Source organism: Sinohyriopsis cumingii, chromosome 1 (genome assembly GCF_028554795.1).
Source record: "Sinohyriopsis cumingii isolate HCF-2022 chromosome 1, ASM2855479v2, whole genome shotgun sequence".
Taxonomy (NCBI): domain Eukaryota; kingdom Metazoa; phylum Mollusca; class Bivalvia; order Unionida; family Unionidae; genus Sinohyriopsis; species Sinohyriopsis cumingii.
Window position 1 is genome coordinate 106,757,770 of NC_142961.1, and position 18,883 is coordinate 106,776,652.

Here is an 18,883-nt window from a genome sequence, read left to right on the forward strand (position 1 = left end):
CAATCATTACTCCTGCGGTTTTGGAATTCCAAATAACATTTTTAAGAAATGTACTTGTTCAAGAATTCTGTATGAATACGATAAGATTTCCAGATAAACGAATTAATCTCTTAAAGTCCAAATAGTCTGAAGAAAAATTAAGATATAACACATAAACTCAGAACTAGTCGCAACAGATGAAAACAACTTGACAAGTGCTTAAAAGCCAAAAGACTATGATCTCTCTCTCTCTCTCTCTCTCTCTCTCTCTCTCTCAAGATTACCATTAATACAAAGTATTTCGCAATTTCGGAAATGCCTAATTGCGAAATATAGGATTCAGTGATCATTTATACATATAAAAATCACGTAAAATCATTTTACTCTGAGAATAAAAGTTGTTTACTTGACCATCAATCAAAGCCAGGAACTAAGTCAGAAATAGAAACAAGTGTTTCTATTACTAGGTATTTATGGGAAGATTCACGTCAAGCTGAATTTTCTGGAAAATATCAAATTCCTTGTAAACAAAATTACATTATATTGACATGTTAAGAAAACAGAACGATTCTAAAACCCACAAACAATCAAATCAAATCAAGCACAAATTAAATCAGATATAAACTAAATCAAATATACGTAACATAGCTTTCATTTCAATCCAGACATGCTGATTTACAATAATTTACAATGCTATGAAATCATGTATAGTCTCTAGAATGACAACGCCATATACAACATGCTATGACAATATGAAGTCTCTAGAATAACAACACCATCTACATCATGCAATGAAAAAATGAATAGTCTCCAGAATTACAACGTTATCTACATCATGCTATGAAATCATGAATAGTCTCTAGAATGACAACGCCATCTACATTATGCTATGAAATCATGAATAGTCTCCAGAATTACAACGTCATCTACATCATGCTATGAAATCATGAATAGTCTCTAGACTGACAACGCCATCTACATCATGCTATGAAATCATGAATGGTCTCCAGAATTACAACGTCATCTACCTCATGCTATGAAATCATGAATAGTTTCTAGACTGACAACGCCTTGTACATCATGCTATGAAATCATGAATAGTCTTTAGACTGACAACGCCATGTACATCATGCTATGAAATCATGAATAGTCTCCAGAATTACAACGCCATCTATATCATGCTATGAAATCATAAATAGTCTCTAGACTGACAAGGCCATGTACATCATGCTATGAAATCATGAATAGTCTCCAGAATTACAACGTCATCTACATCATGCTATGAAATCATGAATAATCTCTAGAATGACAATGCCGTCTACATCATGCTATGAAATCATGAATAGCCTCCAGAATTACAACGCCATCTATATCATGCTATGAAATCATAAATAGTCTCTAGAGTGACAACGCCATGTACATCATGCTATGAAATCATGAATAATCTCTAGAATGACAATGCCGTCTACATCATGCTATGAAATCATGAATAGCCTCCAGAATTACGTCATTTACATCATGCTATGAAATCATGAATAGTCTCTAGACTGACATCGTCATCTACATCATGCTATGAAAATCTGAATAGTTCCAAGAAAGACAACGCCAATCACATCATGCTATGAAATCATGAATAGTCTTTGGAATGACAACGCCATCTGCAATATGACAGAATTGCGTCTGTGGACCATTGAAGTTTTTAAAAGAGAAACATTTTGCATCCAAAGATTAAGAAATTAATCTTGAAGATTATGTCTCTGATTTCAAATATAAATTATCAAAGGCTTATAAAGTAGCAGGACCTAATCTTCAGTCTGCTCAGTCAAGAATGAAATTAAGTATGACAGCAATACAAATGAAAGGAGTATCCATCCTGGTGATAAAGTTCAGGAGCTCATGCCCATACCTCAAAATCATCTTCGGGCTAAATTGTATTGTCCTTATACAAATACAAAGAAATTCAATTACTTAAATTATATCATTAACACTCATGAGAAGCGGAAACAGAAACAACTTGCCATATAAATATGCTAAAGGAATATGTATATAGAGATAGCCCTGTTAATCATTAAATCAATTTAGTTATACCTGTCCCACATAGTGAGAATTTAAATGATGGCATGCAATCTGGTTGTAATGACTTTGGTGCGACGCATCTTCGTGATTCAGAAATACTGAATAACTGTATATAACCATGTGACAAAAGTTGGGAATGCCGCCATAGAAAACCTGAACAATTGAACACATTTATAGATCTTTCTTGAAAGGTGAACATGGAGGTGTCTGACGCTACGAACGCATACACTAATTCAATTGATTTATTTATTTATTTTAGGTTGACTGCATAAAAAGTTCTTTGAAGTCATACAAACGTGCAATCTACTACTACTACTACTACTAATAATAATAATAATAATAATAATAATGAGGACTTTGCATAGCACCTAATCTTTAGAAGCTCTAAGCGCTTTACAACATTAGACTACACCTATAAGATAAAAAAATATATAATGATACGATTACAAAAACAAACACCATGAAATAAGAAAACATAGAAAAACATGCTGAGAATATTTAAGGTATGAAACATTATTAGGTCCTTAAGTTTCATCTTGCAGTCGAAATAAGTGAATTTTGAGAGCACTCTTGAATGTGATCGCTGTGTCTTTGTGTCTTAGTTCAGTAGGCAATCCACGTTGCTAGTCCCTGATATGCAAAAGACCGCTGTCCATATGACTTTGTTTTCAAAGTGGGAATAACGAGTAAACGATTGTCAGAAGAGGAGCGTAAGTATCTTGCTGGTGTGTACACCTGAGTGAGGTCGGATAGGTATGTTGGACTAGAGTCCATCAGTGAAACGTAGCACAGAGAACAAATTTTGTGTTTGATTCTGGATCATATGGATAGCCAGTGTAGGGTACATATCACCACTGGAAGAAGTTTTCCCTGACTGCAAACTTAATTTTATATATATATATATATATATATATATATATATATATATATATATATATATATATATATATATATATATATATATATATATATATATATATATATATATATATTTTATTGAACGGAATGCAGACCTCAAGCCTAGACAGAAGGTTACAAGATGGAAAGCGTAACGAGACCTACACATTCTACAATAGATTGTATATCATTATACCTGGAATGCTCTGTTGGAATATAGATGACGAATACGCAAGTAACTGTAGCGAATTTGTATTTATCTGACAATGATCCATTTGACCAAAATAGGCATCCTTTATGCTCAGTCATTGTCCATCATGTTGCCCCATGTGACCGAAATATGCAGCCTTTATGCCCTGTAATGGGTCCGTGATGATGTTCCATTGTAACCGAAATAAGCAACCTTTATGCCCTGTCATGGGTCCGTGATGTTCCATTGTAACCGATGAAAGCAGCCTTTATGCCCTGTCATGGGTTCATCACGATGCTCCATATGACCAAAACAAGCAAACTTTATGCCCAGTAATAGCTCTGTGATGATGCTCCATGTGACCGAAATAGGTAACCTTTATACAGTCATGGGTGAGACCGTAACTTACGTATACATACATGCATGCATGCATGCATACATAGATACATACATACATACATACATACATACATACATACTACCGTGATCGGGGAATGTATGTATTGTACATGATTTTTTTTCTTTCTATTCTTTGTTAAATAAAATTGATAAAAGTAATCGCAGAACACAACAACAATCAAAGTGTATTGTTGTGTTTATGTATTGTCCTTTGTTGGTACAGGAATATTAATTTACTGTCTAGTTATTTGACTGATATTGAAGTTGCCCAGTGTATTCTTCAGAGAGTAGTACTTATAGTGAAAACTTGTAAACATTCGATAAGCGGTATCAACCAAATTATCTACGATCAAATTCGAGCCTAGGGTCCGCATGTTATCTCTCTGTCGACCCACTTGGTGCTGCACGGTATCCGTTGTTTGGCTGATGTGCGTTATACTTGTTCTGAAAAGTCAAATCCACCCGCTACACATTGAAAGGTACATGTGGAAAAAAACTATTTATAAAGACACGTTTTGAGTATTCCCTGTACAAAAGTCGAAAAAAAAATAACAGAAAGAGCATTTTCAGTATTCCTCGACAAGGCAAGGCAGTTTTTAAGAAGCATTGGCACTTAAAAGAACGCAAATTCATAAGATATGTCTCTGTAAACACAACTGACAACGTATGCACATTCCAATTCAGACATGATTTTCTTAATAGTATGGATTACTTCAATCCTTACATCAACAGGTGAGACAATGACACAATCATAATTATAGATGTCATGATAATGATGCAGACTGTATCTTTGCTATAGAAAAGAGATTGAAAGCTATATGCTTTTAAAACAGGAGTTGCGGTTGTTCAGTGGCTAGCGTGTTGGAGTAGCGATTGTTCAGTGGCTAGCATGTTGGAGTCGCGACCAGAATGGTTCGGGTATAAATCTTGTACAGACTAGGTCTAGCCTATGTTGTGTCGTGTATTTAGGTCCATATACTGATCAAATATATATATATATATATATATATATATATATATATATCCAATGGAACGTATTTCAGCTATAATACTATATTCCTCCACTCTATGTTTATGATACAGTATATTACAAAAATATTATCGCTCTATATATAATCTATTAATTGAAATTCATATATTCTTCAGTCCTGGCACAAGGACGAGATTGGTCAGTGTGCAACAGTTCCTGTTACAGATTCATAGAACATGACGAGCGTTGGTACTTGGCAACGGTATGTAAAATTATATACATTTATTTTATGATTATTGCATTCAATGCAATCTCAGTATCATGGTGATGTACGTAACGACAATAGAGACTAATAATAAAATTACACACACATCTAAACAAATGACGAAAGAACAATCTAAAAAAGCTTATTTTAATTAGGTACAGTGGCAGTATATTTTTGGATAATGGAAGTCAAACTAAAACCTGTGATAATTAAAGGCGTCTAAGTCCCTGATGTTGAAGAAACATCAAGCTATGGTTGAGTCTCAGATTAACGAATTCAAACAAATTTATTTTTCTTTCTTTAGTTACATTTATGCTTTGAGAAGAAAATACTTCATGAAGATTTTGAAACATTTTATCAAGAATCATTAAATATTGATAAGTAGGATTTTGTTAAAATTCATTTTCTACTAATTTTCCAAGCTACTTATGGCACAATGCTTATAGACAAACTATTTATGTTTATTGCAAGTTCAAACATACAGGTATACATACCGGATGGAACGATAGAAGAGGAAAGAAAATTTGAACGTTCTTTGAATTTTAATAGAATTGCGGCATTTCATTATTTAATTCCAATATAGTTATTAGTATTGCAATAGTACATCTGTATAATGGATATTTTGATAAACATATGGTTTACATTTTTGTTGCAATACTAATAATAATATATTACATATATCTGGTGGGATGTATGCGTGCGCATTGTGGTCTGTATTTTGTTGATTTCTTTTGTCTATTTATTTCTTATCGGATGACGTTCATTAGTTGTCGATGATGAAAGAACCACTTAAAATAGTATTCTAAGTTCAAATCATAGATTTGTAATTTTATTTCTGGAACAGCACAGAGGGAGGTTTAATATCTTCAACTCAGGAGCCATTTTTGAAAACAAGATATGGTAGAGTTATGTTGAAGGAACATAGCATCTTTAGCTACTGGAACATATTTCAGCTATTTTACTATGGTTAAAAAAGTATTTTACACAATGCATACGTTTCAGTAAAATGCATTATATGTTAATTATATCGATTTACAGTTTGTGGAAATTGACTCACAACGTGTTCTTACAAAATGGTCTTTTTGGTGGCCTATCAGTCGATCGTTTGGTTCTCAACCAGATGGAGAACGTGTTCTGTTTTAATGCTCTTGGTAAAATCATCGGGCAGGTGAAAGTATATTTTATCATATCCAAACGGCATTGGGCAAATTTGTCACAGACTTTGCATGCGTATTACGTATGGTCTCCCTAGCGTCTGCGTTGCTCTGGTAAAGACTATATAGTTGATACCTTCTGATCTCACACCACCAAATCTAGATGTCAACAGATGACCTTTTTATAGCATTCCATAGCAACCAGGTGAAAATCGTGTTCAAAAAGCTTCTCCAATGAAACGTTATCATTTTAATGAAACTTTGGTAGGACTATTTTATTTGTCATATTCTGCCAAAGTTGAGTATTGAATGTCTCCTGGACAACAGTTATGCTTCCATATCAACATGGGTTTAATTATCTTGACTTAGATTAATTGGTCAATCGACTGTTCAGTGTTCTAAGTGTGATGTAGGGGCTTTTATTTAAATAATATAAGTCTAGCAATGTTCGTCAATAATTTTAGCAATACTGCATTAGCCGTGGATGGATACCGATAAAGATTGATGATCACATTGAATTCAGCTTTATCCGAAACCAGCTGCGACAACACTATCATATTGACGGTGAGTAGGGCGACTGTTCATCAGTCTGTGTCTGTCTCTATTTCTCCCTCTCCCTGTATGTCTGTATCACTTTATCTCTCTCTCTCTCTCTCTCTTTCTCTCTCAGGCGGTTACTTTAATGACCGGTTAGATAGACTTGGAAGTGTAGTAAGATATGTTCCACATGAACTTTGATTGCTATCATTGTTCAAGTAGAAAAGTTTAGTAATCTATCCAACATGAAGATATGGAATGATTTTGATGTTTGCGGATATACACATTAATTAGTTTTTCTTCTACAGCCAAATGACAGTCATACGATATAAATCAGGCTTCAAATTGAATCGGTCAACCACTGTATCAGTAGTTAGGAAGGCCGAACAGCTAAGCAGAATCCAATTTTGGGTTTAGGCTGTTTTTACGTGATGTATACTCCATTTTATAAAGAAATCTTAACATGTTAACACATTTATAAAGTTTTTGTCACATTGTCAGTTTCGGTTTTACACTCTAATTTACTCCACCGAAAATAAACGACTGTGGTTTCAGACACGCGTCCTTTGGACAATTTAACAAGAAAAATACAGATTATTAAGTCTTGGAGTTAAATTCTGGCTAACCTCAGAGCTTATGATTAATTGTGCGAAGGGGGATTTCTTAAAAGCCTGAATTCCGTCTGGGAACACGCACACCCTCGTTTAGTTTAGCCAATCCAGATTACTTCTTCAAACCACCAATACGTTTTTCACTCCCACCGAAGTCAGAACATTCTTCTCTTGTCCGCCTTTATTATTAGCTATGCTAGAAGATACCATTTTATGACACCTGTTTAAAATGGCCCAAGTTTTCCCAAAATTTACTTTGGTCTGTTTCAGCTCTGATCACGCCAGAATGTACTGCGAAATTATCTCAACAAAAGTTTGCATCATTACATATTGACTGAACACAGTTGCATGAAGCTTTTCTACGATGTCAAATTAATTTAATCCATCAATATGAACAAAAAGTTCTGAATATTTACAGTAAAAATGAATAATCTATCGGCTTTTGTTATTGTCATTATGCTTATTTACAGATTATAACTCTCGGTGTATTCAAATTGAGAAATAAACTAATGAGGAAAGAAATTCGCAAACCAAAAGTAGGAAATTACATATTTATAGACTGAATCTACACTTTCCAAGAGTGTAATTAAAATTTATTTTTTGTATAAGTAACTTACAGTTTTATGTCTGAATCAGACATTTTGAGTGTAAATATATTAATTGACACACCTGAAGAAACAGTACTTCTTTCGGGAAACACCAGATTCATGGATAGGTATGCTTCCTTTACATTTATCAAACATCCTTCAAATTAGGCTTTAAATAATTTCCCTGTTTTCTCTGACACTTTAAGTATGAGGCTTTCCTTTGTGTGAAGCAAAACTAGAACATCACCGAGTGTAGTGCCTACCTAAATGGGACTCCATTTCTGCCGTTACATGAGCAAGATCAGGGTCAACGATGTTTACATAAATCATAAGGCAAAAGAACTGCATATCCCTAAATCATCAAGAATAATGCTAAGGACGATCTGGATTTATTCTGTCTGTGCCCTAGTGTGACATTTAGTCAAATACAGTAATTTCAGATCCTTCAGTGCGCAGTATACACAGCTAAATATTAGATCCTTTTTTTCAGATCCCAGAGCAATAGAGTTTTGGATCGGCGCTTTTTACAACAGTTCCATAGGTCAATGGATGTGGTATCCTAACCATGACGTCATGCAACTCAAGATGTGGGCGCCTGGAGAACCTAATGGTCATGACGCCTGCATAGGGCTTCTGGAACATGAGAATTTCTACATGAATGGCGATAATTGCGACAGAGCTGCATACTTCATTTGTGAAGACGAGTAAGTTACGGGGCTACAAATAAGTTCAAAATTCAAGGATTTACCACCATCACCACCACCACCATCATCATCATCATCATCATCATCATCCTTCTTTTCTTCTTTTCAACAAAATTATAAAACACAAATCAATGAGACAGTGCAGCTACTTCTCATCTGGCATATTCCTATACAACAATGGATTAGTAAATCACGTTGAGGAGACGTTCAATCTTTTCTGGCATCTTGAATAATCCGCTTATGCTGACAAGATTTAAGGCCATTGTAAGGACAATGAAGGCTATGTAGAGCTGCCTTCTTTGTCCCTGAGCTTCTTTTGCTGTTGTATCATTCAGAAAATCACATCGATGTTGGCCTTCTCTGTTCTGAAGCCTCGTTGTGACTCAATATAGACTTGATAGCAAGGCTATAACATGATTTGAACAACCACTTTTCATATGGTCCAGATTGTTTACATTTCTAAATTCCGATGATTCGTTGAAACATAGTCACTACAGTCATATTGCATTCCATCATTTACATCCTCACTGTGTGGGACAGGTACAACTAAGTTTGTGGAATAATTATATGTGTTGTCTTTATCAACATGCTCCTTTAACACATTTACAAGACAAACTTATATATGTTTCCGCTTCCAATGAGTGTGAATGATATAATTTTGGTCATTTACTTTCTTTTCTAATGTATTAGAACAATACAATTTAGCCTCAAGAGGATTTTGATGTATGGGCAAGAGAGCTAGAACATTATCACAAAATTGCTGACAACTCCTTTGCTGCGTATTTTTGTTTTTCATACCTTAATTTAATTTTTCACCGAGTAGGGTGTAGATTAGTTCCTGCTACTTCAAAGACGTTGACAACATAAAAATGAAATCAGGCATCGTCAAGAAGAGTAACTTTTAATCTTCATTTGAAAGAAGTTTTATCTTTAATAACTGCAATGGTCCACGCACAGTATGCCCAAAAACTAGTTCAAAAGCAATAAACCCCAGTGATTCATGAACCGATAACCTAACAGCAAATGAACGAGCTCGTCCAAATCCTTTCCTGTAAAAATGCAATATGACAAAATCATGTTCTTCAAAGGTGGATAAAATCTTTCGAAAGCCTCTTGACTTTAAGGATGTTAGGTACAAGCTCTAAACTGTTATGTCTAACTGATTCACAATATGTTGGAAACATCCAGACATAAAATTTTACCCTTAATCAGGATGGAGATTTTTGGGAAGACCAACAAGTGCAAGAAAACAACTTGATCAGAGCTTTTACAATAGATTTGGTTTTAATATTTCTAAAAGAAAATGCCTCTGGAAATGTTGTGTGCGTACACTTTATGGACAGCAAGTATAATGGGTCTTAGGAAATGGACCAACAGAGTGTAATATTTATTCTGCTAAAACCTTCAGCAAATGCACGAATACGTTGCAGATGAGTCTTGGACATCATTTTGATTGGATGTTCTTACCATTTGACAAGTATCAACAGTATTTAAAAACATCACTTAATTTTCGGCCAATAAAAATTATTCAGGATATTGTGATAAGTCTTATTGATTTTGTAAATAACCAGCAAATGGAATTTCATGGGATAGACTAACAATTTCCTGTCGGTATGACCTCGGAACGAGCACTTTATAGCTCAGGGACCACTCGTCACTCGCGGGTACCTCAGTTGGTCTCCATTTTCTCATAAGGACCCCATTTTTCATAAAATAACAAACTGGAACTCGTGTGGTTTCAATTTCACTAACAGCCCTCTGAAACAAATATTATATCTCAGGATCTTGTTCCTGTTTGACAAACAGTGATTGTCTTTGGTCACGCTGGTTATAATTGAAGCAATGAGTAATAAAAAGAGGATCAAAGTGATCAATAACTATTGATTGATCAATATCAGGACTAAAGATTATCTTATCAAGAGCCTGACCAAAAAAACTCAAGAACTCATGTTGCCATAGGTCTGGTAACTGCACAAGAATGATGCAAATCAGGGATTTCACTTTGAACAGGATCAACGTTTGTAACCAAACAAGGCGAGTTCTCAACGTTTGATAGATTGAAATTTGGAAGTACTTGTACGAGACTGAGATAAGATTTTACCAAAACATTACTGGGAGGAAACCTTACAGTCAAATGAATCTCTCTCTGAGTCAAGGAATAGTCATCAGCTGTGCGAGCAGCGCTTTCCAGTGAATTTCAATTTTAAAGACAATTTTTAATATTTCTGAAATGTTTTAAACAAATTTAGATCCTGGACGAGGCCCCAAATTATGCTAACACTCTATGTCATATATTAAATGTGTAACAGAAAGAAAGTGAAACCAACAATGCTAAGTAAAATCAACAATCCATTTATATGTCTAAAATAAAAAGTGAAAATTCAAGAGACTCTAACGTGAATTAAATCTCAAATAATCCTAAATAGCCTATCATAAGTAATAAATACAGAATGTTCAGAATTAATCTCAACAGTCATGAGTGTCCTTATGTAACACTGATGCAGTCCAGACTGCCTTTGAATGAGTGCACACATATCCAAAATAGTTTGCACAAATCCCATAATCAATGAATGATCACTTCAGTAATTTCAATAAATATTTGAAATAAATAATTTTTCTCTAATTATATATGACTAATTTAAAATAGGAATGATTTTTTTGTTTATAAAAGCCCAATGTATACACATTTTGACTTGACCTATAATGTAATAGAACGTAGAGATTTCCAACGGAAAACCTAGTTTAACTGGCCTTGAACTCTTGCTACGCAGGCATTTTGTTTGCAACATACAGTCATGAACAAGAGTTAGCTATGTAAAGATCTTGTTTACAAATTACGGATATGAGCAAAATTTAAGCTTACAATATAATTAAAAATACGTTAAAAAAATAGAGAGGTTCACCTAATCATATTATTATTTTTATTTTTAATCAGGATTATTGTGAATACCCCGTGCTTACTAAAATTCACATATATAGTCTTCTCTTGAGAGAAATAATTTGCATTTGCTGCGAGGTAACTCTCATTATCACATGCCAGATTTGGACTTCTTCGACAGAGGATTATATACAGCTCCCTAGAAATGTCTCTAAGGTAAATAAACAGTATGAATTAACAGGTTGTTTGAAATATTTCACTTCCCATATGCTTTAAGAGCGTCATGTGAATAACTTAGCGTTACTTCTAGTAACTATTGACTGGGTGATCATTTGCAACATATTTCATTACATGGAACTCCATAAGCAACCAAACAATCACCAATATCTCCATTTATTTTGGAAAGAAAGGTATTTCATACCCCGAGTCGTTGTACAGAGATAAACACACAAGCCAATTACTGTTTTGAGTTTTAAAAGGAGGCTATAAGTCTCACGAGAAGCCAACGGTGTTTCATTTTGGAAGGTGATACACATCTTCATAAGACAGAAAAGCGTCCACGAAAAATATAAGTTTTATAACTTCTTCTTATAAACAAAATCACAGTTGAGTATACACGATTGGTTGCACTGATGCACAGACATTTTACAGCGGATGTACACTATTTCTATCTTTCGCCCGCTTTTGCGGCAGGGACCAAATAGAGACACGAATAAACTGCAGGTTTCGAGCTCACTCCCTCTGATACAGGAAGCACGTGAAATGGATCGTGTTGTATGCATGCGCATTACATATGCTGATCATATGGAATTTACCAACCAATCTAATTCAGTCCATAAATAAAATAACGATATGGCGATAGGTAAACGTCATTGTACATAATAACTGGATCGTTTGTGCCAGCATGATTTGATGACTTGATAAACCTAGTGAATTAATGTTGTCGTTATTATTGCTTTGAGTTTAACGCGATTTCTCTGTGCATGATAGGCTATATATGGCGGCCAGCATAAGTGGTGGAGGAAGAACCCGGGAAAACTCCGGTAAGAACCACCGACCCACGGGAAGCTAGTGGCAAATTTTCTCACATACCCACATTGGCCGAGCACGAGACTCTAACGCCTGCTGACAGATGAAATGGCAGTAATAGGTAGAGGCAAGTGATTTTGACCGCTTGGCTGCACGCGATCCTCTTCGTGAATAACATAATGTATAGGCTGCATTGGTGATACAAATAAACTTAGTGAATTTCATAACGTCTATGTTGTACTGGTAGAAAAGTAAACTTAGTGTATTACATACCATTAGGTTGTATTGGTAGAAAAGTAAACTTAGTGTAACCATAACGTCTAGGTTGTATTGGTAGACAAGTAAACTTAGTGTATTACATAAAATTTGGTTGCATTTTTGTAATAAACGTTGAGCGGCTGAATATACCAGAATACCTAAAGAATTATAATATATGTACAAATAGTATGAAATGTATATTTGGACTGGTTTCACAAAAGAAATCATTTTGGTTTTACCTTAGGTACGAGTTTCAGTTTTTCAGAATTATACGAACAATACACTTTTAAAAATATTTTAATGATGTCAAAATATATTGATACATAATATAGAATAAATAACTTGTACACAATTATCTGATACTTGTTGTTATACTGGGTTTACTTTAATAAACATTTAGACTGTACGGTATGAAGGGATTTTAGTTGCTCAGATTTGATGAAATTACGCTGAGCGAATGCAGTTTTGATGAAATGAAAATAAATACATATATTGATAAAAAGGTATTTACATGCATTCATTTAATATTTGTTTTTAGAAAGTTACACACTAAACGATATCTTCGTAAATGTCGGTTTAGGCAAATTCAAACTTTATTTTTAAAAAAAACAAAATTTTCTTGCACTAGTCCAAAACATTTTTATAGATGACACATTTATTCCATTGACATACCTATCTGCACATGGAGTAGAGGGTGGTCGTATCTAAACCTGGATTTGTTTCTGAGCCAGAAAAGTAAATACACTTGGACAATGTTAACACATAAACGACGCATGTACAGACGGAGATGAAAAATAATATAGGTCCATAACAGAACCCTAGTTAGTATTGCAAACAAAACCGGAACTTGTCCAATCCAGATTGGATATAATAATAAAGTTAATCTTTACTGATTGTCAGAAACTCGAATTCCAAGCCAGGTATTAAGATTATGTACATCTTGGTCTGACTTAATTTGGGACCCAGCATCCTCCTCATTTTCCATCTTACCTACTATTATTGATTGTATTGTCCAGTATACTGAAATGTGATCATCTTTTTTCTTTTCGATTAGTTGATTGACCCTCAATAATCTGTTAGAGATATAATGCTCGGTTCTATACATTTTTTTTTCAGCCAGGGTATTATTCAGTTGGTTCTTGCTTGAATAGACCTTTCGGTAATTCACAAAATTAACTATTATGTTGGCGAATCCATATTTGGCTTTGATAGGAGATGGGATCTGGTTATATCGCACTTAGATATCTACTTAGATCTGTCGGCAAACACCTCTGACAAACCCTATCAATAAGTTTTGTGCATAGATGCAGGAATCGTATGCAATCTCTTCTTGTATATAATGCTTCAAAATTCTCAACTTAAGATGCAAAGGTTAAACTTTGGATACCAACGCTGACACTCTAGATTTCAGCTATCAAAAACACACTCAAAGAACTACTTGTTCAATAATTACTTGATGAACGATGTCAATGTATCAAGAATATATTTTTTCAACGTAATGGCTTGAAGAAAGGCAAGATCAGTTACTGTGATGTAGAACACTTCAAAAATATTAATGCTGTGCAAGGTAACTTTCATCGAATGAAAGCAATATGCTAAGGTCTGAAATTGCCCACATAATCCTACATCTTTTGACTCGTTGACTGGGTCACCCAGGACTCTCCTTAAATTGTCTCTTGCTATCTGCTATTGTTTACTACACGCAATGTGAAACTTCCAGAATGCGTGCAAGTAAGTAACAAAGTGGGGCACAAACACAAAGTCGAAACCGCAAAACGTGTGATTTAAGAACATTATATAAACAAAGTATACAATTCTTACCTTTCATAGACTAAGAAGCTGTCTCACATCAGAAACAAATCTTACCAACGGATTAAGAATCACGAAATCCAAAATTGTTTTGCCTGCTATCTCTAGAGTGCTTGCATAATTTCATATGCGTGAATGAGGATTATCAATTTGTTAAAAAAAGAATTTCACATTTGTGCAATGTATCTTTATTTAACAATTACTAAATTAATATTCACACACGTGAATTAGCTTGTCTAATTTCACTTATGTAAAAGAAGAAAAAAGTAAGATATGCAAAATAGGGGTATAACATTCATAAATTAATGGAATTTCACGTATTTAAAGCAAGCCTCAATTTCACATGCCTGGAATTCTTTTCTTACATTTTTTTAAAAATCTTTCCACGGATATAAGAAACAATTATGGATAACATTTATCTTCATATATGTAATTTAATCCTTTTTTATGGCTTGCCAACAATTTGAGCTTCATAAATTCAATACGCAGAGTTAACGTGTGCAAATTCCGCCCAAAACATTCAAAACAGTTTTATTTGACATGCCAAGTGGCCGTACCGAGACAAGCTTCTAACAGTGCATGTAGCTTGAATATTGCGATAGTTACCTGTATGATATTCTCTTGCAAAATTTCCTTTGACGAGGTATGGACTCACAACTACTGTTTTCAACGAGAAGGTGTAGCAAATGAAGCATGCAACTGATAGGTATGCCTTTGTTTTCGCCGTTTTGTCCAATGTTTGAGACGATAATCGCACATGTCTCCGTTAGAGCTGAACAAGGGTATGTTCAGGGCAAATATCGATATGACGGCATATATTATATATATATATATATATATATATATATATATATATATATATATATATATATATATATATATATATATATATAGCATGCTTAAGACATGACAATGAATGTATAATCGTAATCGTACTTTGGTTTATAAGGTAAGTTTAACGTTATATGCACAAACAACCACATCTGTAATTTATATTTGAAATGAATGTGATCGATTGTAAGACCACTGAGTGTAAAGACGATGGAAATATTCCATTGTATTCTTGGTATATTTTCTTAAAGGACAGACACCCTATGTCACCCCACTAGTTTGAAATGGTAAAATTTAAAATTAAAAAAAAATATAAATGAATATAAAATATTAGTGCTGCATAACCTACCTGGGAAGGAGACGAAGGAAATGCCCCACTGTAAATACAACTCTTTCAATGCTTGAACTATATAGAGAAGAAAAGTGAATGCATCAAGTACCTAGCTAAACTATTTGACAAATTATTCACACTTTTTCAGTGAATTTAGTTGCAATAAAAACATCTCTTTCAAAAGAAAAATATTTGATAAAATTATTAAAGGTAGGCACGTTTTATATATATTAAATTTTTTTATTCATGGGAGATATTGGTATGTCAAGAATAAACGTGCTGTATCCATTGCGTTTTTCAAGAGCAAAAGCGCCTAATTTACTCCCACTTCTAAAGAAAAAAGTTAGCTGCTTTGCAAAGACTTCATAAAAAAACATTTGCCATGTCATCTTAGAAAAATTAACAAAACAGTTTGAAACATACTAAGACAGAAAATGAACAATACATTTTTATCTCTTCTACTTAGAGTCGCTCAAGAATGTAATCTATTTTTCAGGCGTGGAGATCCGATTGTTGGGTGAAAAGAATGATTTGGGGCTTATCCGTGTCACATACCACTCATATAGGACAATTGGTACAATACATCCAATTTAAAAATGAACATTCCACTGGAATATGTTTTCAACGCAAGTATATTTGTTTGGGAGATAGATGTTTCCAGTTTCAGAAAACGCTGATCAGTATCTATCCATTGTTATGCATCACATTTGTTATTGGTTTCTAATCTACAAATAAAACTCCGAAAGATTATGCAGTTGTTTATCTTTACATCGGTATTGTATATCCAGTACTGTGCTGTTATGTTGACATGCAGCCACGCCCTACTCACACACACACACACACACACACACACACACACACACACAGACACACAATAAAGCACTGTAGCATTTGGTTATGTGCATTAATTGCTTTGAATTTATATATATTTTCAAAAGTAATAAATATTATAAAGACGAAATCAAAAGTCTCTCTCTCTCTCTCTCATGTATTCACAGCATCATGCATTGATCCCACGTATAATTTCAGCCCTTATATAGTATTTCTTATCAAGACCCACTTTCATATACGTGATACCTCTTCATCAGATTTCTATGGAATAAAATACTGATTATCATCATTAATACTTCGAATTTGTTTGATTTTTTTAATCAAATTTTATCTCCGATCAGGAAGTTTCCGTGCTGATTAGCTGGGCATCACACGTAGACACTGTAAAAACCATAGCCACAGAGGTTACAAGGAAATTATAGAAATACTGAACACATACGAAAATGATAGTCTTTAAATGGCGGCCAGTATACTTGGTGGTTGAAGAATCCAGGAAAACCATGGTAAGGACCACAGACCGACGGGAAGCTACTGGCAAAGTTCCTAACATGACCGCTTTGGTCGAGCCGAGACTCAAACGTACGATGACAGAGGTGAGACATCAGTCATTTGTAAAGGCGAGTGACTGAGACCACTCGGACACCCGAGGCCCTCCAGCAAACAGCATGGACCCTAATCCGACGGCACATTATGAGTTGACAGATCTGAGTCTACACTGTTGGCTGCTGCATGCGCATTGTGCACAGATAAATCTGGACATAAACTGTTTAGGATAGGGTTAAACTAGTCACTACCATAGTGACACCACTTGTTATTGCAGCTTCCCACCCACCATCCTCACCCCAATACAACAAAACTATATAAAAGGAAAACAAAAATATAAACGAACAACAAACATACAAAAACAAAAATGATATTTACTTTCAGGAATTAAATGTACAACCTGAAAATGTTTCACGGTAGGAAATTGAACAAATAAAAACGGCATTATTTGGACTATTAGACAACGTTCATAAGGTTTTATATCCACATATATCATATGTATAATCTAAGTATATATGACATATAATACGGGTAAAGGAAATCTGTAAGAAAAAAGTAAATATTAAAATTGCACAAAATATACAGAAATAAGACAAATCAGCTTTACAGTGTATCAACATAAGAAAATCTCAATTGTACAGATTACAGGTAACCACACAAACTGCCGCAAAGGTTACACATATGCATATGTTCTGATAGTGTGTATGTACTAAAAACTATTTTTTATATGCCAGAGATTGTATCTTCCTCATGCTCTATGACATATGGTATATGCTACAATGTAACAAGAAAGGATATTAAACTATGCAACATATTTGCTCATGTGATATGCAAACCCCAATGCAGACAGTATCCATAATGCCCATTCGGTTCATTCAATTAAAAATTGTGAATGAAAAATATAACACCAGGGCTGGGTGTGCATTATTTTCAGCTAGGTGTTGATTATCCAGAACGCTTCACAATGAATCATAGAGGGAGGCACACAGTATGCATCATAATGAATAAGATTTTAGATGCAATTTTATTACATCATAATGAAATGGGATTCCTGACACAATACCTAACTTACAAAAGAAACCGTGATATAATGATGTGCGTTATAACGAGAAAGTGCTGTACAGAGGTTAACATGGTAATTGGTGTCGAGGCTATATATATATATATATATATATATATATATATATATATATATATATATATAGAGAGAGAGAGAGAGAGAGAGAGAGAGAGAGAGAGAGAGAGAGAGACTGATAACAAGCACGTGTCTCTAATTCTGAAATAAGAAACAAATAGGTTGAAAGAAAAATACATTTTTAACATAATTGCCTTCTCGCTTTCTTCCCTTCTTCTTTTTTTCTCCTGTTTCTTTTTCTTCACCTGTCTTCTTTCTTCCTCAGAAGAAGAATCCCTCTCTTCCTCTGAAGAATCCCTCTCTTCTTCTGAAGAATTCCTCTTTACTTCTGACTCCTCTTGTTTCTTTTTTGGGCAATCTGGAGACCAATGTCCTTTTTCTTTACAATAATAACAGGTATCGTGACTTTTGTCTTTTTTATCCCCTGTTTTTTTTCTTTTTTGACGGTCTGGACATTCTGAAGACCAATGCCCTTTCTTCTGACAGATATAACAAGTATCCTGACTTTTATCTCTAAAGGAAGGAGAGTAGTCCGTAGGCTGGTCTGAAGAGAATTTTCTAATGACCCCTCGCAAAGCTCTGACGAAACGTTCCATCTGGTTAGTCTCTTCCATCGTTGTGCTCGGCTTGAGAGTGAAATGAATAGTGAAAGGACAAGACACACACCCTTTTATATACGCTGGTCTGCTATGACTATAAATTAGTCTATGGTGTTTGAACTTGAGTCATTTGACGTTTTTCACTCAAGATGAAACGATCCTATTCATTCGAGAAGAAAGAAGAAGAAAGTAAGAGGCAGAAACGTGATCTATCGCCTCGTACCAGGGCTGAAATCTTGGCACAAATTCATGCCAGTGATTTTGAAGAGG

The 18,883-nt window shown here is 34.4% G+C and overlaps 1 protein-coding gene across 1 annotated transcript; it reads left to right on the plus strand.

The window, feature by feature from the left end:
• The first annotated feature begins 4,177 nt into the window (after positions 1–4,177).
• Positions 4,178–16,255, plus strand: LOC149807520 (C-type lectin domain family 7 member A-like). The gene is made up of 5 exons (XM_089941271.1): positions 4,178–4,273; positions 4,688–4,773; positions 6,395–6,494; positions 8,156–8,369; positions 16,002–16,255. The coding sequence occupies exons 1-5, from the start codon at positions 4,228–4,230 to the stop codon at positions 16,024–16,026; spliced, it is 471 nt and encodes a 156-aa protein (XP_089797397.1). The 5' UTR covers positions 4,178–4,227; the 3' UTR covers positions 16,027–16,255.
• Positions 16,256–18,883: the final 2,628 nt, after the last annotated feature.